General features: G+C 38.3%; 1 protein-coding gene and 1 long non-coding RNA gene across 3 annotated transcripts in view; one reads left to right on the top strand and one right to left on the bottom strand.

The window, feature by feature from the left end:
- Nucleotides 1–23,574, top strand: part of LOC129411577 (uncharacterized) — a 63,329-nt gene extending 39,755 nt beyond the window's left edge. For both annotated transcript variants that reach the window (XR_008633373.1, XR_008633372.1), the window contains exons 4-5: nt 21,853–21,954; nt 23,446–23,574. This is a non-coding gene — a long non-coding RNA (uncharacterized LOC129411577). The remainder of the gene's footprint in view (nt 1–21,852; nt 21,955–23,445) is intronic.
- On the bottom strand, nt 14,533–17,537 carry LOC110156910 (ETAA1 activator of ATR kinase). The gene is made up of 6 exons (XM_020921140.2): nt 17,201–17,537; nt 16,982–17,104; nt 16,849–16,904; nt 16,661–16,764; nt 15,440–16,581; nt 14,533–15,367 (listed from the first exon to the last, which is right to left on the bottom strand). Exons 1-6 carry the CDS (start codon nt 17,373–17,375, stop codon nt 15,255–15,257), a joined length of 1,713 nt encoding a protein of 570 aa, XP_020776799.2. The 5' UTR covers nt 17,376–17,537; the 3' UTR covers nt 14,533–15,254.
- Nucleotides 23,575–25,442: the final 1,868 nt, after the last annotated feature.

Below are 25,442 nucleotides of genomic sequence, written 5' to 3'. Positions count from 1 at the left end.
GACACAACAGCAATGAGCAGTATAAACCTGGTTTCATATTTAAGATGTATGTAAGATGTAAATTAGTGCTCAAAATGTGATGATGGAAGCATAAAAATACATTGAGGTATGTCCCATGGCAAACTTGGCACTGACTAAACTTGGCTAACAGTACACAAGATAATTCCCGGGGCTTATCTTCTGAGATAGCGGTGATGGCTGTTTGTTTGACTCTTACATTGACCTCTGCGCTGTTCTTCCACTGTTTTGCCTCTCTTACCTCTTCCCCTGTGATCAAGGTTTGGAAACTCAATACCCATGGTGCTCTCTGTTTTCACCTGGTCGTCACGGTAACCCCCAAACACGGCGCGGCTGTGAATGAAATTCCTGTGTGTCATCAATCATGAGTTTGACAAAGGGGAGATTGTTGCAGTGTTGTGGGGGAATGTGCTGGCAGCGGCGGAGGCTGAGGGGCCGCTGTGAGTTCTGGAGGGCCCCGAGAGGAGCCCGGGATGTTTACACTGCTCTTCAGCTCTGGCACATATTCAACTTATATAGACTCACATAGACAAGAAATAGACAGAAATATAGACTGCAGTTGGTATATTACTTGCATGAAATTATTTACTTTATGATGCACTATAAAATGTGTATTAGTAATGAACTTTTAAAATGTTGTCTGAACATGTGGATTGTGTGAACACAATCCACATGTTATATGTCAGAATATTCTTTAAAGGTATAAATAAAGTAAATTTATATATAGTATATTAGCTATTTTCTGATCTATGTTATAATGTTTCCTCATCAAAAGCATACCTGGAATTGTGTTTTCTTTCATTCACATATTTTTCACTCACAAACCCTAATTTAAGCCTTCTAACAGAAAACACTTTGTTCCACATTGTGATGTCATGTAGTAATACAAGAAGTGCTCCACTGTTTTTTAAACTCCTTACAAATTTACTAGAATCACATGGATGATTTAAGCCCTGGAAGTGCAAATCTCTATGGAACTAAAGGTAAAAGGTAGTTGTTAAAAGCTATCACCACATGACATCACAAAGTGGGACAGAGCATTTTGATCTCTTGTGATGTAGACAGAATAATAAAGGACGGTTACTCAAACATGTGCGAATGAAACAAAACACAACTACCAGGTATATTTTTCATAAGATAACAATATTCTAACATGGCTTAACTCTCACAAGTGTCAATTTTGCATAATATAGGAGCTTTAAACTGAGATGATCGTCACTATTCATTAAAATCAGTTGTAATTGAATTCCACTATATCTGTATTTAAGTTAATACCACTCTGTTTCCCTTTTCATACCTCTATAATTCCTACCTTTCGACAAAGTCTTAACTGTTACTTGTATTTTCTTAATGATCCATGTCTCCTAAAGCCAGTGATTATCATATGTGAATGCTAAAGAGGTTATGAAGTCCTCCAGCTATGTAAAATGGACAATTGTTTAACATGAGCTTGCTGGGACTACCTATACTTTTCTATACTGTGTTGAGCTTAATCACCTTGTATACATATATAGCCGGTTCTACCTGCTTGTCCAATGTGCATAAGACACTCAACTGATTGCATAGGAAAGACATTGCATCAGAGCCAGCATTAACTTCTTAGGTGTTCTTTGTTTTCAAACCGCTGCAACCTTTTCTCTCACAGTGGGTTGTTTTTCCAAAGTTCATGGTCGATTTGAAAGCTCCAAGCTCCATTTCCTCCATTTCCTTCATAATAGAAGCAACAAAGAATAGGGGTCAACACCTGCTCTGTTTGTGCTGCTGTACCTGCTTAGCTGAACTTTGACACAAATACTCAGTTTCTTGAATTTGGTCATCTGAGCGGGGAACTATATTGAAATCCTTCTCTCTCTCTTTGTCTCTTTCTCTCTCCTTTTTCCCTTGATTTACAGAAGCCAATATGTTCAGGCTTCCTTGTTTTCTCCAGCGGGATGTCTAGTCCTGACGATAAATCTCTCCCACCAATGCTCCTCCATATGGCTGCATGAAAATTTGATTGTAGGGCCGGGGGCTGGAGACAGGGATGCATACAGAGAGCAGTTAAGTCACACATTTAAACCTGATCTATGTTTGTTGTCATTGGTTGTCACTGGTGTATTTTACTAATCCTGTAACCACAGCATGTCAGGGTGCCATTGAGTAAAAGAAATGCCGATTTGAATAATATCAACATCATCTATTGTGTGAGAATACTGACACACATATGTACATGCAATGCTGTTTCCAAGCTTTTAAAAAGTGTATGTGTGCGTTTGCTCCAGGCCTAAATTAAAGCAGCCACACTAGAGGTCACTGTTGCAGTTGTAAACAGAGAACATAGCTGCAAAATGGGATCATTATTAACCAGTTCTGTGGCTTCACCAGAGAAATACCCACATGCAGGTGACTAAAAGTGACATATTGATACTTTGTAGCTGATATCATCAACATTCCCTGGAGGTGTGATGCTAACTGAAGCACTGCTCTGTCTGAGGCTTTATTAGACTTTAATCTGGGCTTTATTTTAGTTAACACAATCTGACCAGGCCCATAGTTTTTCAGTTACTCACACTAAATAAAATTACTAAACAATAACAAGAATGCTCTTATTGATCGCAGGCGTGACTCTTCAGACAATCTTTAAACTTTTTGGCTGTATTTGCTAATGTGTGCGTTGTGTCACCATGGTAACTCATAAACATTCCACCATTAGAGCCACGTGTAAACATCCCCAGCACAATGTCAGCGCAAAGTATTGGTTAGAGCAGACTTTTAAAAATCTACAATAAAAATACCATAATACTATATTCATCACAACATATGTTCGTAGTTTTGTTTTGTATGTGCTGATACGGTACATTTCTGTAGGCATGCAGTTATATAGACTTTACTGTTATACTTCGACCTAGTTCTGTCAAGATATCTGATATATAGGCTAATATATATAATTAGTAATTTATACCAAATTTATTCTACACCACAAACACTCAAATTGAGCAACCACAAATTCTCATATACCATCTGTTACTATGTTACTATGGACTAGACGATATGAAAACAAAAGTTTCATGATTCTTTTCCCTCATATTGATCAATCTCAAATTTCAATTCCATTTTACTTATTTACAACAAACTGCATTACTTTCAATAGAACTTTCCTGAACATAAACAAGATAGACTTTTAATCAGTGCCATTTAGCAAATAAACATGTCAACTTTGTATCTCGAAAGTCTTAACTGTGCTCCAAACCATGTGCTTTTACTGACGGAGGATTAGCTCTAGATCTCTCCATTAAAAAGACCCACGCATCATTGGAAAAGCTGAACTCTGATCTTGATTAAAATTAGAAACACTGAATATTTGTATACTGTAAAGCCCTGTGATTGTGATCCAGTGGTAGATGTGGCTGGCTGCCTGCTCACTGCTGCTGCTGCACCTGTGTTTAATCATTCATAGGCTCCATCTGGGCCCTGGACATTGGAGTTAACAGCACACTCCAGGGCTCCATAATGCACCAGGACGTCTTCAGCTGCATAAATTAGACACATAAAAGATGGACCAGGTAAAATGCCTTTATGTCCACAAATCCCACCAGACTAGCACTATTTACTATTTGTAGTTGGTAAAACCTCCTCTCACACCCTCATGCATTTCAAATCTATTCGAACTAATGTTATAGGTGTGCACAGGGAGGGCATCAGGAATAAAATTACTTCTAGTGGGCTGCTGGGAATGGAGGTCTTAGTCTTTTTTATTAGGCACTGTACCTGATTTTTATTGTCTTAAAAACCTGAAAAACAGAACTACTTCATTTTAAAGTTTAAATTTATTCCTTACTTACCTTATGCATTTCGAGCAGACTATTATTCACTGTGGTGAGTTTATAAGAACTTTTCACAACATTCATCACACACAGTCTAATTTTGTGTACTGGGGGCAAAATAAATTTTACTTAATTACATTGCTGCTTTAGTTACTAGTTCAAAATCATGTGCCCTGTTGTATTATGCTGTTATAAAATATTCAATTTATATTTAGCTGGAAAGGTCAGTAATGCTACATAATTTTCTGACTCCTACCACAAGGGGTCAGTAGTCAATCAAATGGTTAGCTGTAGTTACCAGTTGAAATATTCCTTTGCAGTACTCAGCCAAGGTTTCATCAGGACAATCCCTCCAAAGTAATTTTTGATGACAGTGTTGGTCGGGATTTGCTTTGTCTTTCTTTCCCATACCCTTTATTCGGTTTCAGTTCAGACAAATATTTGGGCATGAAGCTAAACAATTTTGAGGAATAAATGACCAATGTAATGAAATAAAGTTATTGCTGACTCACAATGGCTAGCACACACATACACACATACACACACACAGTATTCTCCAATGCAAAGACATGTTCAATCACAGTGCAATCCTGTGGTTGATTGTCTCACCATCATTCATTCTACCAAGTGGTAATTGAAAACACATCTCCTCGGCCCCTGGCACCCATTATAAAAAAGACACACGGGCTTTCTCCACACAACACAAAGCATGACAACAAATATTCAGGGCCGACAACAGAAAAGGAGAAGCGTGCTGTACTTTTTGGCACAACATGAAGCAAATTCATTTCCAACAACTGGGAGAGCGCCAAATCCATTTTTCCAAAAAGAGCAAATGGAGAAATATATGCTCTCCCGACAAACAGACGTAGCACTGGTCCCAGGCTTATTCATAAATCGTCATATTTCGAGCTCAAGTCTTTGGAAAGGCTATTAGTTCCGGATGTCTTCTTATCCTCCTCAAATTTCCTTGAATTTTGGGGACACGAAGTCGTATTGACATTAGGTCAGCAAATGGCAAATTACATGAATAAAAAATAAATACAAATTGTCCCACCACAAAAGTATAACTGACTATTACTTTAGCAATGGTTGTGTCATTTTTTCCTGATAGGGCAAAGATAGTTTTATTAACTAATCCCTTAGGCTAAGTAAAATATAGTTACCAATGTATGTTACCTACCTTGGGTTTAAGATACATTTTCTTACGTCAGATTTTTTTTCTTTTTTTTTTTTATTCTTTTAGGTTTGATTATAGAAAGGGAGAACTGTTTGACCAACATTACCAGCTGGGCTACTTTAACATCAGATTTTCATATAAAGAATTATTTACCATTGCGAGATTTGTGACTGCAGTACTATGATTTGGAATATATATTCTGACCCCTGTTCGCGTGTATTTTTTACCAACATTTCTTCCAGGGTTAATTTAATATCTGATCTAGTATCTATAAATCTTATTGACAGCATTTACCCTTGAATTACAGAACTAAGACAAGGATTATATGTTTTGACACCCATTTTAATGTATTTTTCATGTATCTATGGCTATAAATTGGTTCACCAAAAAATACAGCATATATCCACTGTTCACCTAATGCATTACACTTTTTGATCTCTTTTCATTTACTGCCGACGCATATACAAAACACAACACCTGCCTGTAAAACCTCCTAATACCTCTCACATGTACAGCCACATTAAAATGCAATGTGTTTGCTCCTGACCTGAACACAGACAGCGGGCGAAGTTAATAGACAGCTGAGAACGCTAACACCTGTGAGGAGCCCCTATCTGCAGCCTGCCTGTGGCCTGGCTTCATTCTCAACACAACGCCATTCAAAAACAAAGCCCATCCAGCCAGGCACAAGAAGAGAAGTGAGAGGGGGGAGGGGTCTGGAGGGGGTCTGAGTCTGACAGGCCATGATTGATGTTCGCCCATCACGCTACATGCCAGACACCCGTCCCTCCCCAACTCGTGTGTGTGTGTGTGTGTGCCTGGTAAATGGATGTTTTGTGTGTATTCTTGACTAAAACCCATGCGATCAATATAAGAGGGTCCCTCAGTATAGCCAGGATTGCTGAGTTGACGGAAAAGGCGAGCGCTGGAGTGCACATTTCACATGTAGATTAAAATCCTGACATGGTAACCTTTATGGCGGGCTGCAGTGCGTGGGTGTTTTGTGGATGTGGTGGTGGTTATCAGCGTGTAAACAGGCTGTGTAAGTCATGGTGTTATGAGTGACCTGGGAGCAGGATAGACATGTACCATACTGCATGAAGGACGCTGGTCATATTGGAAAACAAGAGAGGTTACAGGGACCACATATTGCCTCTATGTAATTATCTTTATAATACAGCACAGTTTACGTCAGTTAACACCTTGGACCTTCATCTCGTTGTTTATTTGGTGTTTGATCTGCCCTCACATATTTTTGATGTGGCATTGTTTTCGAGTTAAACACTTGAAAGAGTCTGTCTTTGGACTTGCTCTTATGGACTTTGTTTAGATGGCAATAAAGCAACTTTTTGATCCAAATATGAGGAGACTAATCCACAGCGGATGGAATGTGCTTCACTTTTGTCAAAGCACGTATTGTTTCTCCTCCTATGCTGAAAACTTTGCTCTAAATCATTTTCATCCATAGTTATTAACTTATTTAGTCTAAACATAGGACTGCATGTAAATTTTATGGAGAGTCACTGTTTGTCTCTTTGGATATGTTATTGCTTTGCCTGTTATGTACAAATAGAAGTTGGCAGGAGACATCACTAGGCTAAGTTACAGGTCACATTTGTGAAGAGTGAGCCTGCTCTTAATGCATATTTTTTTAGGAATTTTTAAGCAATAATAGGACCAATAATTGCAATACTGTTCCATGCAAAGAAATAACCAAGTAGAGAGGCAGGTGATCGGCCCCCCACCAGAGAAGTTCCATGCAGTACTACAGTTAGTTAACCACTGAGATAATTTTGAGATGGCAAGTAAGGAATTAACCAAGTAAGGAATTTGAACTGATTGAAAATGTCTCAAATTTAACATAATCTCATAACACAGAAGACATACTTCATAAAGCATGAAGACATACTGCAATAAACTCACATTTTACCATATTTGTTCTGAGGTTTTCCTTCAGACAAGTTTGAACTGTCAATCACAGTAAAAACACAACATTACACACATACATTTCAAGTGAGTAATAAATAGTTTAATAACCCACAAACGTCTGAAGCATTCCAGACTTATGATGGCAGAAAAATCCATTTAGGGGCAAATTCCGTTTACCTGGAGGGGTGAACTTCATGTGTTTCTTCCAAGATATCAGACACCGATCTTCACTCCCTCCAACGGCAGCTTTGGCTCATCTCAACCTCCACAACAGAGCTTCCAAATGGGCCCAGTCCAACTCCGCGATGCCAGCAGTGCCCCCATTGTTTGTGCGGAGTATCAACAGTGATTGTTCAAACAGAAATATACACGCCTGGATCTCGCTCTCAGCGCAGAAAACACAGGGCTAAGTCTTGATGGAAATGTTTAATTTTCTGCTCACCTCCCAGCAGATGCTAAACGAGCAGCACGGATCTCTACATTTGCATCTTTAGTTGCCTTGTTGATTTGATAACACATATTTGCATTTGGAAACAGCTTGTGTAATTTGACTAGGGACTCCCAATTTGCCTGTGAGGAGAAGGCTGTGTAGAAAGTGTTGCCATTGCTTTTGTTGGCAGGCCTTGTTTTGCTTCCTCCTTGGCATTCTTGTTGTGCCACAAGAAAGGGACAAACTTGTACGTAGATATCAAACCTTTTTATGAGCTCTGTGACCCAATTTCTGTGATATGGCTGAAAAAAAAGTTCATGTATATTATTTTATCTCAAAATTGAATCAAAATTCAATTTCTTACTTCAGTTATATTATTTAATTCATTCATGCATTCATTTGATTATATAATCAACTAACTATTGCAAAATTATACTAAAACCACTTGTATAATTTTGTAGCTACTACTCCTTCCTGTTACATGTGAAATTTGGGGGACTTTATTTTAAAGGTTCTGTATTACGCAAAATTGACTCTTGTGAGTTTTAAGTCATGTTATAACTCCTCATTGAAAACATACCTGGAGTTGTGTTTTGTTTCATTCACATTGAGTAATCCTTTATTATTAGTCTGTTGACATCTCTAAAACTCAAAAGTTAACAGCTACCTTTTACCTTTTGTTCAGCAGAGATGGGCAATTCTAGGACTGAAAACACCCAAATGATTCTAGTAAAGCTGTGTGAAGTTCAAAAAGAAAGTGGAGCAATTCCTGTACCACAGGATATCACAGAGTGTTTTCTGTTTGAGAGAAATACTCGTGGTAAATATATTATAATAATAGTAGGGTTTGTGTGTATAAAACGTGTTAATGAAACATAACACAACTCCAAGTATTATTTTGATGATGATAACATGGATCAGAAAATAGCATAATATTGACCCTTTAAGTTGTTAATTGCTATGGTAAGAGTCAAACTTATTCTTCATTCTGAAACATATAGATTGAATGACATGTATTTCAAAATGAGAGCTCAGACACACTAAAATGTGTCCAATAACTACAGAATGACAAATTCCTCTGCCTCCATGTTTCAGTGTATGTATAACAGCATTGTATAAAATATTTTGGCATCCCATAATATGCCTCTCCATCAGCGTTCTGGCAGTGGTAGTCCCTGTGTGAGCCCTGAAAGGTCACGCTCACAGAAGGCTGCAGTGGAGGCCGTGCTCGTGGGTGGCGAGTACATTAATGGCCTCAGAGGAGATGGTCATCAGGCAGGTGCTGGGGTCATCTGTGGCTATAAGTGGTCCTGTGATGTCCGACAGCTGCAGTTCAGATCAATTATAATGTACTTGTGCTACATAATGAGCTGTTTGGTATTGTTAATAAGTTGTAACACAAGGAGAAACATGGGAAAGATGCATCTGCTTTTTATGCAAGTTGCACACGTGGTACATACTTTAAAGTTGCATTGTGTAACTTTTCTGGTGGAGGGTCCGTCAAATGCTTTTCTCCACACAGTATGGTATTAAACATTTCTATCTTCATGGAGACTGAACCAGACCAAGTTACAGGTTAGATCTGTGGAGAGGCAAACCCACTCACAATCAGAATATTTTTCTAGGTATTTTTGAGATATACAACCACATGTAATTTAATAAGTGTAAGGTAGAGTTGTTTAATATCATACTGTGTAACATTCCAAGCAGAGCATTGACATATCCATAGAAACAAGCAAGTGATGGACCCCCAACCAAAAAGTTTCATAGTATCACATTTAAAATAAATAGTATTATTTTCCTTAAACATTAAACACATATGGCAAAACTGATCCAAATGACACATTATTGGGCAATTGTGGCCAGCAAATACTCTAATAGTTTTATTACAGTTTATCAATTTATAGACCCAGTCAGGATGGAAACAACACCTAAAACTTCTTTATACCAGACTTTATATATATCTTTAAAAAAAAAAAAAAGTTTTAGGTGTTTTTACATCTACTAAAAATGTATAGCAGACTTTATACACATTTATGTCAGCTTGTTTATGTTGTGTTATTATTTTATATTTTTCGTAATCTAGCTATTTATTATTGGCTATAGTTTTGAGCCTACACATACTTTCATGAAAACATCATGTATATTAAAAAAATGCATTGAGACTAAAAACAATGCCTGGTTACTAAATACATCACAGAATGCTAAATATCCCATTCTTTTTTTTTTTCCTCAGGGGAAGATTTGGCACCTCACTGTATACTGCCCTGCAACAAAATTACCTCAGCCTAAACCTGTCAACACACCATTACATCCCACGCCGACTATTACACAGCGGCACAAAAAAGCATGGCCATTGTAGCGCAAAGGTGTTGGCAGACAGGGGCCCGAGGAATGTGGCGAGGGGGGTCACTGTGTTGGCTCTTTGCACTATTTCGGCCTCTCCAAATACACAGGCCCTTATCACCATGCTCTATAAAGCGTGATGATGCCAAGATATCAATATGAGATCAGTATGGATTGAGAACACTTCTAAAAACATATGTGATAATGCAGAGAAGAGTGTGTATGGCTTTTGGAGAGGTGAGTTGTTTGTAAAGCGTTGAATGGGGAAATAAATCCTTCATGTAGTGTTTTTGTTCCTTGTTGCGTTTCAGTCCATGTCGTGATTTATTTTGAAATAACAAGGACTGGTTATAGATGTTGTCTTTCACACATACTGGATTCATATCAGTATTAAAGGTGCGTTGCGTAACTTTTCTGTTGGAGGGTCCTTCACCTGCTTGTCTTCATGGAGATGTTTCTGCTTTGTCTAGAATGTTTCACGGTAGAGATTAAACCTATCTACAGTATCTCAAGGGAGACAACTATAGTCTAGATTACAGGCCAAATCTATGGAGTGGAAACCCTATTCACAGAGAGCTTTTTTGAGCAATAGAATGTAATGAATAAATGCCAGATAGATGTGTTTAATGGCATACCATGGAACATTCCAGCAAAGCAATAACATCTCCATGGAGACAAGCACCAGAAAAGTATACGTTTAATGTTGAGATTGTGTGAAATGCTTGTGAATTAGCAGAGCTTGTGATGTGTTGCTTTAAGTCTTGCCATATGTTTTATATTTGACAGGAGAATCTAGACAGAACACAATGAGGTAAACACTGAAAGCCTTTCCGAGATGTATTTTGTCTTGTTTACAATAACGCATAGCCTGCTCGGGTAGGCAACCATTAGGCCTAATAGTATGATTTTAAATGGATAGAGAAAAAGCATGCATATATCAAGACATCTAAATTGAAAGCAGTTTCTCACAGATGGAAGAATTGCCGAGAATACTTTTGTTTATTGTTTGTACAAGAATTCCAATTCCATTTTTAAAACAGAGGAAAAACAAGACTAAAACTTTTTATGGGTAAAAGTTTTAAAAAGCCGTAAAATATAAAGAAAGCGCTATTATTAAACACTAGCTCCATGCTACTATGACTGATGCTATACTTTTTTCTCTAAATTAAACGTGCATTGTGTAACCTCCATGTTTTCTGGTTCACCATGTTCTTAGTAATAGTATGTTCCGCAGTATGGTATTAAACTAATTTATCTTGCATTTATTAATTACAAATGTTTATATTACTGCAAAAAAAAAGTAAACATGCAGATTCTTACTGTGGCCAAGGTCGCCTCTCCTCAGATCTGACCTGTAACTTGGCCTGGGAGCATCATTTGCTTTGTCTCCATGGAAATTTGTTTAATGTGATTTGGTTTTGTTTATGAAATGTGCTATATAATTCAAGTAGATTGGATAATACAGAATGGTGTTAATCTAGTCCAAAAATAGCACTGTTCTTTCATGTTTAGCCCTAAATATCTGCAGTGGAGGAGTCATTCTTGCACTCTCTGGCCCCTCCTCCCCAGAGAAAGGAGAGGCCGGTCATACCTGGGGGCCCGTGAAAGGAGCCCTCAGGTAAAGCGCTGTTGAAACAAATCTAAAACCGCCCAATGACACGCACTGTGAAACTCTCCGTGGGTCATTTGCACTGCTGACAAGTGCCTGCCATAGAAACACACACACACCTACTCAAGCCTCGGACAGAGAGATAAGGGATCACACAGGAGTGGTAAATACTGTTAAAAGAATGCATTTGTTTTGTTTTGCTTAGTTCGGCTAAATGCAAAAGAGAAATAATAGTAAAATAGCCATGCTTATTTTGAATTGCATCCAGATAATGGTTTACATCTTATCCGTCTTTTACACTTTTGGTTCATATTTTGTTTAGATCTTGCTTTAATTAAAACATTCTCAAAGTACAATAAAAATAATCATTTGACTAGTTGACTAATGGAAAAAATAATTGCAAAATAATGGACTACTTAAAGGTGCAATGTGCAACTTTTCTGGTAGAGGATCTGCCACTTATTTTTCTCATGAAAAAGTTATAGCTTTGCCCATAATGTTCCACTAATGACATTAAAGTCATCCATCTATTGCATTGATTTGGTTAGTGTTTATGCTTTGAAAAGCATGCATCTGTACTGTAAGTGGGCTCTCCTCCACAAATCTGACCTGTAACTTGGTCTGACATATTTGTCTTTATGGAGATGCAGTTTAATGCTATACTGTGGAACATCTTGGTGAAAACAAGCAGATGGGAGTCCCTCCATCAGAAAACCTATAGTGCACCTTTAAATAATCATTAGTTGCAGCTCTGGTGGGTAACAGTACTCTTACTTAAAAGTAAAAATGACAAAGCAACATTTTTGTTATGTTTTTCTCATTTTTGCAGTCCAGCTTTTGAAAAGATTTGGTGCATTATTTACTGTTTTATCCTTCCAATTACATAACGTCAAATTATAAATCAGATGTTGAGTTAGGTCCAGTCTGTTACTCATACAATTATTCTTACTTCAGTAGCTCTTGATTTCATCTGAATTTTTGACATATTAATTTTAGGAGACTGTTGACACATGCACATTTCCCTTACTCTCTCTTGCTCTCTATTATTTTTATTTTTGCCCATTAAAAAACTGTCTATGACTTGTGCACAGTCCAATAGTCATACATGTGGAGGTACTCTGAGCTATGAAAACAGTCCTTGGTTTCTGACTGTTTGGCTTCACAGCATGGGAAAGCCATTAGAGATGCTATCTGAAGGGGCTAAAAGCTACCTCAGGTCATATTTCTAAAGACACTTAATTTATGGTGGCTGTTTGTCTACTCTGTTTAGCTGAACAGTGGATGCCCATGGAAAAACCTGAGCTCATTTTAATCTACTGCATATCCCTTGATAATCCACCACACATAGGCTTTCCACTAAGGCCCCATTACTCACTTCCGCTACTGCAGCCCCATACCGCGTAAGTAGGAAAGAGACAGAGGTGAAATACAGTCCGAACTAGCATCACTGTAAATTTAATCACAAAATTGACAACTTTACATGATTTAATATGTTCTAGATTTGCACTGAAAAAAAAAACTTGCAGCTGTTTGCACATGTCTCGCCTGGAATGATCAATGCCCCCAAGCAGTTTGAGCTGAAACGCTGAATTTATAACTATTTTCTTGACTTTTTATCAATGTGGCGGAACAATTGAGCCACTATTCTCTGTATTGTATTGTCAGTGTCAAAAAAGAAAAAAAATAAGAAGGGCATCTGCCCTATAGACTATAATAAATCAGTAAGCTGACTTCACTCTCACTATCCTAGGCCAGATAAATAAAGAGGCTTTCATCAGAGAGAGTTCCTGGTAAACTGTAAATCAGTGTTTGCTTTATGAAAAAGCCAAAAGAAGATACTGAAGGTAATCTAGGAACACGGGCCCATATACATTTCCAATTGCCAAGGCCCTGTCTGGATCGAGAAATTGGTTTGAAGATCTGAGTTAGAAGTAATATTCTGTTACAAAAATTCCAAATGTCAATGTAAAAGTGGAGGCAATACTGTAAAACTGCACTTTTATTTAGATTCTACTGTCTTTGCTGAGGCCAAAGTTCACAAGTCCTAAGTCTTTTTTTTCATGTGTATTTCCCGAGCCTATACAGTTGAATTGGAATAGGATCCATTGCTTGCTGACTGTATGTTTACGCATGGTCAAATTTCCCTGCTTTGCAAACTCAACTTTTGTGTATTTACTAAGAAAACTACTTTGTGTTTGTTTTGCTTCTCACAAACTTTCTTGCCATCTGTCAGATTGCACAACACCGCTCTGTCCATCATGTCCTCTCCTTTCAACTTAATTGTTACCACACAATTTCCCAGACACTTTCCTCCAAACTTCAATTAACGTCTGCACAAATTCTCCTCAGCAGGGCCGAAAACGAAAACATTCACATAAGAATAGACAGTTTAAACAGGTGCCATGGTAACATAATCGTCATCCAAGCAATTACTGCCTTATGCCTGACTAACGTCCATAAATCAACTCCCTTTTCCACAAAGAGGACGTTGTGGGCGCTCCACTCCCATCCAATAATCAGAAATTGCCCTGCTGAAATAGCCCCATTCTTGTTTAGCGTGGAGATATTAAGCCTTCTATGGCCGACATTACAGGGGATCCTTCAGCGCGCACGATATTGTACCTGCCTCGACACCTGTTAGCTTTAGCCTGGTATTTCATCAGATAGTTGAAATAAATACTATAGTCATCATCATAACCATAATCATAGTCATAAAACCAGAGGGGCCTTTATGCTGTTGCCAAATTGCTCTGCGATCTGATTTACAGGCAGAGATAGGCGGGGAGGGGTGAGAGCTTATAGGGCATAGCAGGACAGGGATGGCATAAATATTCAGACACCTGCGGACCTCGGTTACACACCTGGACACTCTCACAGACTTGTACTGAGAGGAAGACATGCTGAAGTTACAAAGGAAACATTGTACCAACTTCACACACACAGGTGATGGGAATGATAAGGGGCCAAAGGACACAAATTACAGGCATATTAAAATAATCCCTCTCTCTAATAACTAGTAATGATTCTGCATACGCTCTCAGGCCAGTTAGAATGGTCTTTCTTATGTGAATACAACTTGTTGAAAACTGATTTTTATGTTTCTGTATGTGGGGGTGTTATGAGCTAATCTTGTCAACAGCCTCACTGAGTTTTAATGTTTCAATAAGTCTGATGTTTGTTGAAAATTCTCAAGTATTTGTTATTTCAAGTACAACAGTGTTATTGACATTTTTAATACAGAACAGAATACAGAATGGCCCAAAAATAGCAAAAGATGAATGGAAGGTACCATAAACTACTTTTTAACCACAATAGCTTGATTACATTCAGTTTATAATCATTGTTAATGATCACTAAAGCTAAAAAAAAGATGACACTCATAACACTTGAATGCCCTTAAAACATGTCTATATAATGAGACCTGTGCAAGATGTGAACAAACAAAAATAAATGAACAATGTGTAAACAAAGGATCTGACATAGAATACAAAAATCAACCAAAAACTGAAAACAAAAATTTGGTCTCATGTTTTAGACAATGTTTTAGATTAAGCAGTCTGACAGTCTTTTTGTTTACAAAGGCTTCTTACATTCAGTACACAACTGTAGGTAAACACAATACTTTGTTCTGGCTCAATAGTGGTTCATTAAAGTTTTGCTATTCACTGTTCTTCAAAGTTATAAAATGTAAATGTAAACAAAGCGGTATCATTGATTGATTTCAACTATTGTAAAAAAAAATCTAAGATGTCTTAAGAGTGTTCTGAGACAAACTCAATATATTTTCAATATATTATGATTGATCACTTATGCTTCTATATTAGCAGCACAGCATGGAACTATTTAGATTTAACAGTTGCTTCCTGATTGATCTTACAATAAACTTTGTGATGATGCATCTTCCATATACAGCATTATGAATACTATAATATCTGTCCTTCAAGTTTGTTGAGAGTTCTGCATCCGCTGACGTCTCCGTGCTAAGGCCTCTTGTTTTTTCTTCTCAATTTCAGCTGCAGAACACTTCCCTCTCATCTCACTGGTAACACATACTACAAAGAAGAAAAACATTAATCTGAGGTAACGTAATTGAAATGATTTGGTGAAGACTTCGTGACACTTACCTCTTTTACATACCACAGCAGAGTCTGACACATTTCTCTTGAAGGCAGTGTGACTTGACCTCAGGAGTGGTTTGCTACTACTAACATTATGATTCACTTGGTTGGATGAGCCCACAGACCTGTGGTCTCCAGGAAGACTCTGTGAAATCTGTGGTGTGTTACTAGAACTCTGCATGGGATTGTTCCACCCCTGGTAGTTCAGAGCAGTGCTACTTGTTGCAGGTAGAGAGTTGCAGCGGACAAAGGCACCTGACTGTTTGTTGGCACTTATGTTTGTGGCTTTGATTGGCAGTGGATCTGTGGGTTTGTGCAGTCTGTTTTTGAACATATCACCATTGTCCTGTCCACATTGTTCTGACTGGTTCGCTGTATAAGTCTGGCTGTTTGAGATTCTCTCCACAGAATCACACACTTCATACAACAGAGCATCATCGCCATCATCCCACAGACTGTCTGAAAAATCATCAGCTGATGTGGTGGACTTTGGTTCTCTGTGATGTGAGGACTTTAGAGCAGTGAATCTGGATTCAGGAGGTTCTATTGGGGGGTGAACAAGTGGGTCTGGTCCTAATTTAAAAGTGCTTCTGTTTGTCGTCTTTGGTTTGGGGCACAAGGCTTGCAGTGCACTATATCTTGGCTTAGTGTGCACTTTTGAAACTTTAGGCACATGGTTTGCATTGGCAGAGGATATCCCCTCAGAAATGCATTTAGTGTTAGACTGCATGTTAGTTTGAGTTGTGGCAATACGCTGCTCAGGATTCTGAGTTAATGCCATCAACAAAGAGTCATTGAGTAGTTCATTCTCCCAGTCATCATCAAAGTCATCACATGTGTTTTGGGCTTTTTGGGATGATGACATCACAGGGGGTGGTCTCACTTCCTGTGAACCTGCTGAGGATGTGGAGGCCTGGCTGAGTGCACCGCTGACTTTCTGAGTGGAGCTGTCAAACAGGGCATGCAGCTCTGCCTCCCCTGAGTCACATGACAAGGCCAGTTGCACCTTTTCTTTATAATGAGCAAAGTTTGCATGTTTGTTGATATTATTGTTGATTATGTTCATTTTTTCATTTGTCTCTTTGTCCTGCTGCATGTTTTCATCAAACTGCCTGGCCAGTTTCATTAGATCTTCCACACTGCTTCGTCTATACAAGAGGAAAAACATACAGAAATGTTTAAAAGCAAATAATAATTTATATTTAAACAGATGGTTTAACTTCATACCTAGACGATCTCTTCTTGTTCTTTTGCTTTGGAATATCTGGTGTACATGGCACAGCACTGTCTCCAATCCACTGAAGCAGAGGTGACTTTTGTGGCTTCACATCCTTCAAAAAATTATTTTACCACAAATATGTTAAATAAAACCAACAAAGATCATCAACAATCAAACAGACATCATCATAACAAACCTTTGGAGCAATGCGGTTGACGAGGTCAGAAATTTCTACTTTAGTGCACTGGAAGCCTGCAAAAAATGCACGTAAATATATATATGTATGTGGCAGGTTAAGCATGCATTGTGACAGTGGCCTCGCTGTTTACCTGCTTCAGTTTGATTTGGTGAAGTTGAATCCCAGAAGATATCCTGTGAGGGCTCTACATCTCCAGGAGAATCCGCGTTACTCACACCAGGAAACCTGCCTCTTCGTGTGGGGCTCTGCAAATCTGAACCGTACCGTTTGTTAGTGTAAAGTCACCAGGAGTAGGTCTGACAACACAGCAGTAAATCAGTTCATTCAGGTGAACGTCTTTAAAACTCACCCGTGAATCGCGGAGATGCATTTGCGGTCGGTGTATGAGCCTTTCTGTTCTCTGGCGTTTTTCCGCGGGTGAGCCTGGAGACATTTTTCCACAGTTCAGAGAAGTCCGGAGGAGCAGCAGCGGAGGCACAGAGGTGCGCCTGACTTGTAGCAGCACGGGGTTTTGCCTCCGACATTGTTCAATGCTCAATGAGTTACCCTGCTAACGACATCCTTGGTACCCTTCGCCCGTCTGTTGTATTTAGATGGTTTTGTACTTGATGTAGGCTTTCTTACAAACTCTATGATTTGTTTTTGATTTTTATGCATTCATTCGAACTATCCGCCATGTTTGTTGTGTGACGTCATTAGTCTACGGTAGCCGCGTAGTTCTTTTTCCATCGTGCGCTTATACAGTGAGTAGCTTATATGGTAGTTACTGTGTTTTCGTAACTTTAGAAAAATGAATTAGATTTGACATAGATATGTCAGTGACCAATAATATACTGTTATCAGCACACTCACAGTATGCCAAACATTTGACACATGTCTTATTCTGTTAGGAAATCATAAACCATTGTCTAGGCCTGCATAAAACATATACAGAAACAGAATAATAGCCTAGCATAATTTTTATTAAATTTTTTTAATAATAATTTGTCATTTAAAAATAACCAATGTTTAGGCAATATCAGGCTATCACTATTCTATGCCTGAATTACATTAAAGAATTTACTAAATTGCTGGGAGCAGTGGCCCCATTTCTATACAGCAACCAATTGTGAAAAACAGTATCTTTAAGTGCATTTTTAACAAACTATATTTGTTACTACAGAGGAAGTAACAGAAAAGTGGACAATACTGCCCTAATTTATCACTAAATCTGCCTATGGTGTAAAATCTGAATTGACTTAATTCATGCAATAAATAGTGGAGAAGTGTAATATTTAGAAAAGGCACATCTCTTACAGTAGCCTACAGAAACATTTCCAATCTGAGGCACTAGATGGTGCTTGTACTCCTTGTGGATGTAGCTTATGTGAGTGAAAGCAGGCAGAGCTGTGAAAAGGGTCTTGTGCCGATGTGGAGCAAAGACACACACAGTACAGTATAGTAGGCTACATACAGGCTGCAGTGAATTACTTGATTACACTTGATTCTGCTATGATTGTTTTCATTTGGAAACAGTTTATCAATAATGTGCATTGGGGAGACCAATCAACTGTGTTTCTTTGAGTGAGAGCCAAGCCGTTATGAACAGAACCTGCAGTCCAAACCTCACCCCCTTTAGAATTTTGTTTCATTACAACATCAGCACACACTTTGCCCCTGTTGTCAACCTCACTGTGGAACATTTTATACAATTATTCTACCATCAAAATATTGTATAAATAAGACAGAATAAGATGCAATAGATCTTATTAGTTAGTTCTGAAGAATTTTTTATTTTTTATTGTAATAGTATAGTATATATATATATATATATATATATATATATATATATATATATATATATATATACACACATGCAAAAGGACTATATATAATAAATGTATATATGTATATATATGTGTGTGTCTGTGTGTGTATATGTATGTATATATATATATATATATACACACACACACACACATATATATATATATATATATATATATATATATACACACATATATATAAATATATATATATATATATATATATATATATATATATATATATATACACATATAGTCCTTTTGTCTTAAAATGTTGTGCAGTACTGTTCTAATGTAGCATTCTCTTGATGCATGGTTAATGTACATTTACAGCAGAGCTGCACTCAGGCCCACAGGCCACTGTCATGTTAGCAGCGTGTAGCTGTTTTCATTGTTAGAAGGTTAACTGGAACCGCCAGAATGGATGTGAGAGTGATTTAATCAACGCTTAGATACGTTTCATGCTTTGCTATAATACATTCAGCTAATTTCAAGGATATTCCCATTGCTCTGTCAAGCAAGCTGTGTCATATCACGCTGCACACGCGAATCCAGGCCTGCAGGGCGCCGTCTCGTGCCCGTTCAAAAGTCACCATAACACCCTCTGTCACACTGAATGTTAGCATTTCCCTGAAATGATAGTTAGACACAGAATAAAGGGCATGGATGTGTCACTTTACGTTTAAATATGAGGCATCAGTTTCTGTTTTACCCTTTCCTCCGTTTTTCTTTCTGTGAGAGCTTTTCTGTGCCAAGAAGAAAAATGCCACTGGCTTCGATGGGAGGAGAGAGAGGGCTGGAGCAGTGTGCACGATTCTCCTATAAGCTGCTAAGACTGTCCCAACAGAAGCCTATCTCCGCACCAAACCACAGCCCTCCTTCCTCTATTTATGGGTTACGCCTGGGTTGTTTAGAAGCAATTAAGGAGCTAATTGTGGAGATTTTCAAGGACTGGGTATTATAGTAAAAAGTAAAGAGCTAATGGCTAATTGCCCAAGCAGCTGCTAGTGTTTACGAAGGAGGAGAAGTGATGCCAGGGGATGCACAGGCGGATGGCTGTTTGTGTGTGCTTATGTGGTACGGGCGGATCTGAGCGAAGCTTCATGTTGGGCAGGCGCCAGCTCAGAGAGACACTGGAGAATAGTACTAACTCACAACAGTGTCTGCATAAGTAATAATCACCTCTGATGCCCCTGGTGCTTTACTGTGTCCCATGTTTATATGTGTGAGGGCTCTATGCGATCTCTATCCCACCACCGCTGCACCCCTGCCCCCACCCGCTCTGCCAGACTCCCCTTTGGGCTCTCACTGCCTCACGAATGACAGTTAGCATGTGGCACGGCTCTCTGAAGTGGAAGCGATCCAGGATGCTATAGGCCTATGTGCCAACTTTGCCAGACTGGGATTTCACCCATTTCACAGGCACTGCCAATGGCTGGAACTGTGAATGAAAGCATTTGAAACAATGCCTGCCTCTACAGTGGCAGATCAGTGGGCTTCAGAGATGGTGAGATGACGCCGTAGGTGCTTTGGAACCTCCTGGAGACTGTGTCCCAGCAGATTTCTTTGGTCATGTGGGTGAGAGGAAATGCTAAGAGGGGTCCTGCATTTCCAACCCGCAGTGGGTGGCTCTGGTGACAAGGAGGAAGAAGAAGAGATTAAAGTGCTTACTAAACTTCTGTTGGTTTTCTTTCATCATAAGTTTAGACCATCAAAATGTCAGAGCTTTCTAAGAGGCAGATGTTGTACTGAATGCTGTATTACATTGTGTTTAGTTTACCCATGAAACAAAATTTTGTGGAAATTATGCTATCACAAAATCACTTACACTGTAGGTCAAATGAGGCAATGTTATCTGAGATACCCAAATACCCAGGAGAGAGTGAAATGGAGAGAGGTGCCGCAGAACTAATTATACAAAGATATAATATTAAAAACATGTTCACCTTCTTTTATTCAATTTTGTTTTCACAATAATAGGTCAATAACAAAGACATACTCAAAGCAAAAACTAAATCCCTCAAAGACAAATGAGTGAAAAGAAGACTTTCATATCAACCAGCATTATTTTAAAATTCATCTATTTTATTAGGCTAACCTCCAAAACTTAATATGTGTAATGAAATAACATAATTTTAGTCAATCCAATTAACCTCTGTCTCGACCCCCTCAGGGCTTCATTTAACATAGATTCAGAGGCTGCTTTAACGACATGTACTTTAGGTATATAAGTTAAGTGCAAGTGATGATGAAAAGTTTGCTTTGATAAAAGCTGATAAAACAAAAGGAACGTAATAATGTGGTTTAAAAAATGTGTTGAAATATTTTATAGGCAATTGATGATTTTTGATTTTGATTTTGCCAGTAGATTGGAAAATTTGATCATAAACAAACTAAAAAATCTTCACTATTTTATGTCACATGATTTGGGGAAGTCACTACTAAAGCTATATAGGAAGGATATCTATGTAAAACTAATAGCTACATAAACCACTGTAAAGAATGTAACATAAAAAAAAATGTAATAGAAGCCATTTTGCCGCAGCAATAGGAGAAAGTGCAGCGTGCTATGGCAGCAGCCTACTTTGACTGCTCATTTATTCTGTTTATAATAGCAAAGCTGATGATAAATGTCCCGCAGAGTGCACATGTGCTAAAATATTCATCAATTGGAGTCCCCTAATTTGCAGTGGAGGAAAACCAATAAATTTCGACGTGAGCGGGAGTCATGTTATATTTATATGAATATGCAAGACCACGGGTGTGACATTAAGATGAATCTGCTGCTGCTTCAAACCTGTCCAAATGTTCTTGTGTTAGACGTGTCAGACCAAGGTGAGGAGATAATGATGTAGTTGTTTGAATAATCTTTTGAATTTGATGTTGAACCACCAAATATCTGATTAAAGGAAAGTTTCCTCATGTTTTTAAAAGATGAAAAAACACAAAAAGTGCCCTTCAGCAATGTGGTTGTGCAGCAAATCTGATTTGTCATTATCAAGAGCTGGCATCTGTCCAGTGCATTTCCCCCCAAACCACATGCTAACAGCGCTTGATTAATCACTTTTCATCAGAACGGCAGGCCTTTTTCATTATTGGCAGCGTTCAGGACTTTCACATTATTTTTCCCCTAGTCACAATCTGTGTAGTCTGTGACTCCATTGTGTTTATGGTGTGTGTGTTTTTCTCTACTCAGGTGTGCTGGAGGCGCAGAGAGCGAGAAAGAGAGAGAGGAGTGGAGAAGTTGGAGGAGGGTGGTTCTCCAGTCCAATAGCCCGCAGAGTGGCTCTCTCCTGGGGTAAGGATGACAGGAAGTCAGCCAGATGGCACTGAGCAGGTCTGCAGCATGTGACCTCCTCTCTGGAGAGTCCACACACACAAGGAGGAGGAGGAGGAGGAGGAGGATGGGACTCAACTGAGCAGTCAAAGATATGAAAACAAAATGCAGCTATTTAAGGCATCACACACAAAGATAAATGTAGTCACAGGCTATATGATATTTTAGCTGTCTAATCTTTTTGCTAGTCCCAAATCTTGATAAACTGGGAGAGTACTGTAGACAAAATTGTTATGTAATCATTCACAGCAATACAACAGTTATAATTTAGCAGCTGTTTCCAGTAGTTCTGCTCTGTTATACAAAAGGATTGAAGCCCCATGTTAAAAATGAATGATTTTACGGTAAATTAACAGTAGCGCTAGAGATTTAAAAATCAGTTAGCCTCGAGACTGTGTGTGTCCTGCTTCAAATTATCTGATATGTTTGTGACCTGAAAATGGCCCATCTCTCACAGCTGGAGGTCACATCACAGGCAGGCACACCCATTTAGTTATTGACGACCTTAATGTAACAGCCCCAAAATAAATTGACAAAATTCCCCTCTCATTATCATCATAAACATTTGCATGAATACACAGTTTGCTCATCACTTTACACAAACTTCCATTTCATACACAAGCCCCAGAGCAGACCCCCTACCACCGCCCCGCTCACCCCATTCACCCCCATCCTGCCTGGGGTTGGCTTTGATCTAAATTTGGCCTCCGTCAAAGTCTTGTACAAAGTCATTTTCATATGGGAGCTTTGAACACACTGATGGAGAGGGCTGCAGCACTCACTTTTATCCTGCCAGCCCGTTCCCTCAGAGCATATGGTGAACACCCCACACTGGAGTTTCCTATGAGGAGGGAGGAGGAGGGAGGGGGGACACCCACAACTACAATAATGTACTGTAACTACCACTGTTTTGAGTATGTTTGTAATGCCTTACTATGACTTCAACATTATGGGGATTTTTTTATGCTATCTAAACTATTGTTATAATGTGTTTGTGCATATTTTAAATGTTTGTGTCACATATGGACTTGATGACAGGAAAATTGGTTTTGCAGTACTTTTGTACTACTAGTAGCAGTATATATACTAATATATTAGGGTGACGTCACACTCGCTTAATCTACTTTTTTTATACAGACTATGGACAAGACACAATTTCATTTCATATAAGACTCACAGTGTTTGAGTTATTTGATTTTATATTTTTGTTGTCATTCTAGCACTGCTTTTTGGAATTGTAAGAGATGTACTCACAAGACATCACCATTTTTTGTCTAAGCCAAATGCAAACATCAAACAAACATGTCCTTCCCTAGTATGAATAATATCAGAAATAAGTTATTGACTAACTATTTTAGTACAAATGTATTTTTGTGGGTCATGTTTTGATGTCTTTGTCCATGCAACAGGGGAATCACTTACTCCTTCTGTTTCTTTACTTTGCTCCTACAGAATCCTGCTCATTGTTTGCAAACACAGAACCACAGTGTCTTTGGTCCAGTTGTCTCTATTTGCCGAGCTGTCATCTGCTGCCAGAATGTCTGCTGCACAATGACTATAGCAGATCTACAGCATCACAGGCAAGTGGCTCTGACTTATTTGAAAAATGATCTTTTGAATTTAGATTTACTCCCAAATGAGTCCTACTTCAATTTGTGCGCTGATTCCAGTTTAATATGAATTTGAGCAGGTTTAGCTCTTCTGCACATTTGCACAGTTAACAAATCTAACTTACAAAACCAAAACTAAACCAGTCAGGACCAAACCAAATCTACGTCAGGACTCAAACACAAGACCAAACCAGGGCTCTCATAGTCTACCTATCAATCCTGGTTTAGTCCTGGTTTAGTTTTAGTCCTGTAGACCTGTTTTTTACTAGGTATTCTGATTTATCCTAAAATAGTGTTTTCTCCAATATATTTGGTTAAAAATGTTTTACAATCCACCAGAAATTGTTTAAATTGATCTAAAGTAAATGTATTTTGCCAGGGTTTTTTACTGTTTTAATGCTGGAATTAATTACTCTCAAATGAAGAAGTAAAAAAATAGAGGTTTTCCCTCAGATTGTGCAGATGAAGATTTGAATATTTGGGTTTAAATCTTTCCTTCTGAGGCCTGTTTGAATACATGTGTACTCCAGGGATACAGCATTATCTCATTACCATCTTTTAAACGCTGGCAGCCACTGTCTTGTCTTTACAGAGCAAACACCATGACGACACGTAAAGAGGAAAAATACTGGTGGGGTTGTTTTGGAGCTTTTATCTTCAATACATTCCTTCCAGATCGCACAGGCCTGGAACAGCTTAACAACCTATAATATACATATTATCAGGTCTGGCAGCTACTCTGCTGGGCAGCCATGTTTATGGCAATCACAAGTTGTATATTTTTTGTAATGGGTGATTTCAAATTAGTTGTAATCACCCATTCAAGAAATCTAATAATTGGAAATTAGTAATGTATAATGTATAATAAAAGTGCATAATCTAGAAAATATTCAAAATTTGGTAACCAAATAGTTTCCAGTCCTTCCTTTCAGGCTGTCCGGTGCAATATAACACATTGTTAGTGGATCAATCACATCAAGAGCCTTTGAATTATACTGATTCATAAGATAACCACAGTTTCCCGCATGTACAAGGTATAGCAATCTGATCAAAGACTAAAACAAACAGACATTTTCACTTATACTAAATATCAGTTTTGTGCAATAAATCCTATGACACTTATATATTTTTTCTAACCTCTCTTCCCTATGCCTTTTGAATCCAGTTCAGTTCAGTTTAATAATTGTAAACAACTGACAATAGTGACACATTAGCATTCCTGCACTCGTTTCAGCTGACTCTGATATTGTGCTACATTTCCGTCTTTGGTGTTGTCTGTTTTCAAACGTGCCAGCTGTTGGGATATTTATAACCGCAGTGGGTGATCGAGATGAGCCAGTAATTAGGCAGCAATGCTTTGGAGAAGACATCCACACCCATTCATCTCTCCATCCATCCTTCTCTCCCTCTATTCTCTCCTTTTAGCTCTCGGCCTTCGGAGGTCCCTAAACACTCCAGGAGGCGAGCACGAGATGAAGAGAACACTTGGTTTCACTGAATAATTGAAAAGGTTTTTACTAGTGCAACAAATCTCTGTTTGACCCGTACAACAAGAGACGAGAAGAGGTCTTATCACATACAGACATGTACTTGCATGGTGCATGTATGCACCACTGTACAACCTTGGTCATTTATAGAAATTATAACATGGGAAAGAATATGACTAGATTTAATGTTTTAGTTATTCAAAATTTGTTTGTTCAGTTTATATTGGTAATACACAGTCTTTTAAGTACCTGTTTATGATGATTGATTGTTCACTCTTAATAGAATTACATAATTTCTAGGGATGTGACAATATCCAAAAATCTCGTTACGATATTTTCATGATATGCATCT

This window comes from Boleophthalmus pectinirostris, unplaced genomic scaffold (assembly GCF_026225935.1).
Source record: "Boleophthalmus pectinirostris isolate CB_2022bp ecotype Guang Dong unplaced genomic scaffold, ASM2622593v1 HiC_scaffold_5, whole genome shotgun sequence".
NCBI classification, from domain to species: domain Eukaryota; kingdom Metazoa; phylum Chordata; class Actinopteri; order Gobiiformes; family Gobiidae; genus Boleophthalmus; species Boleophthalmus pectinirostris.
This window is presented reverse-complemented; position numbering and strand designations above follow the sequence as displayed.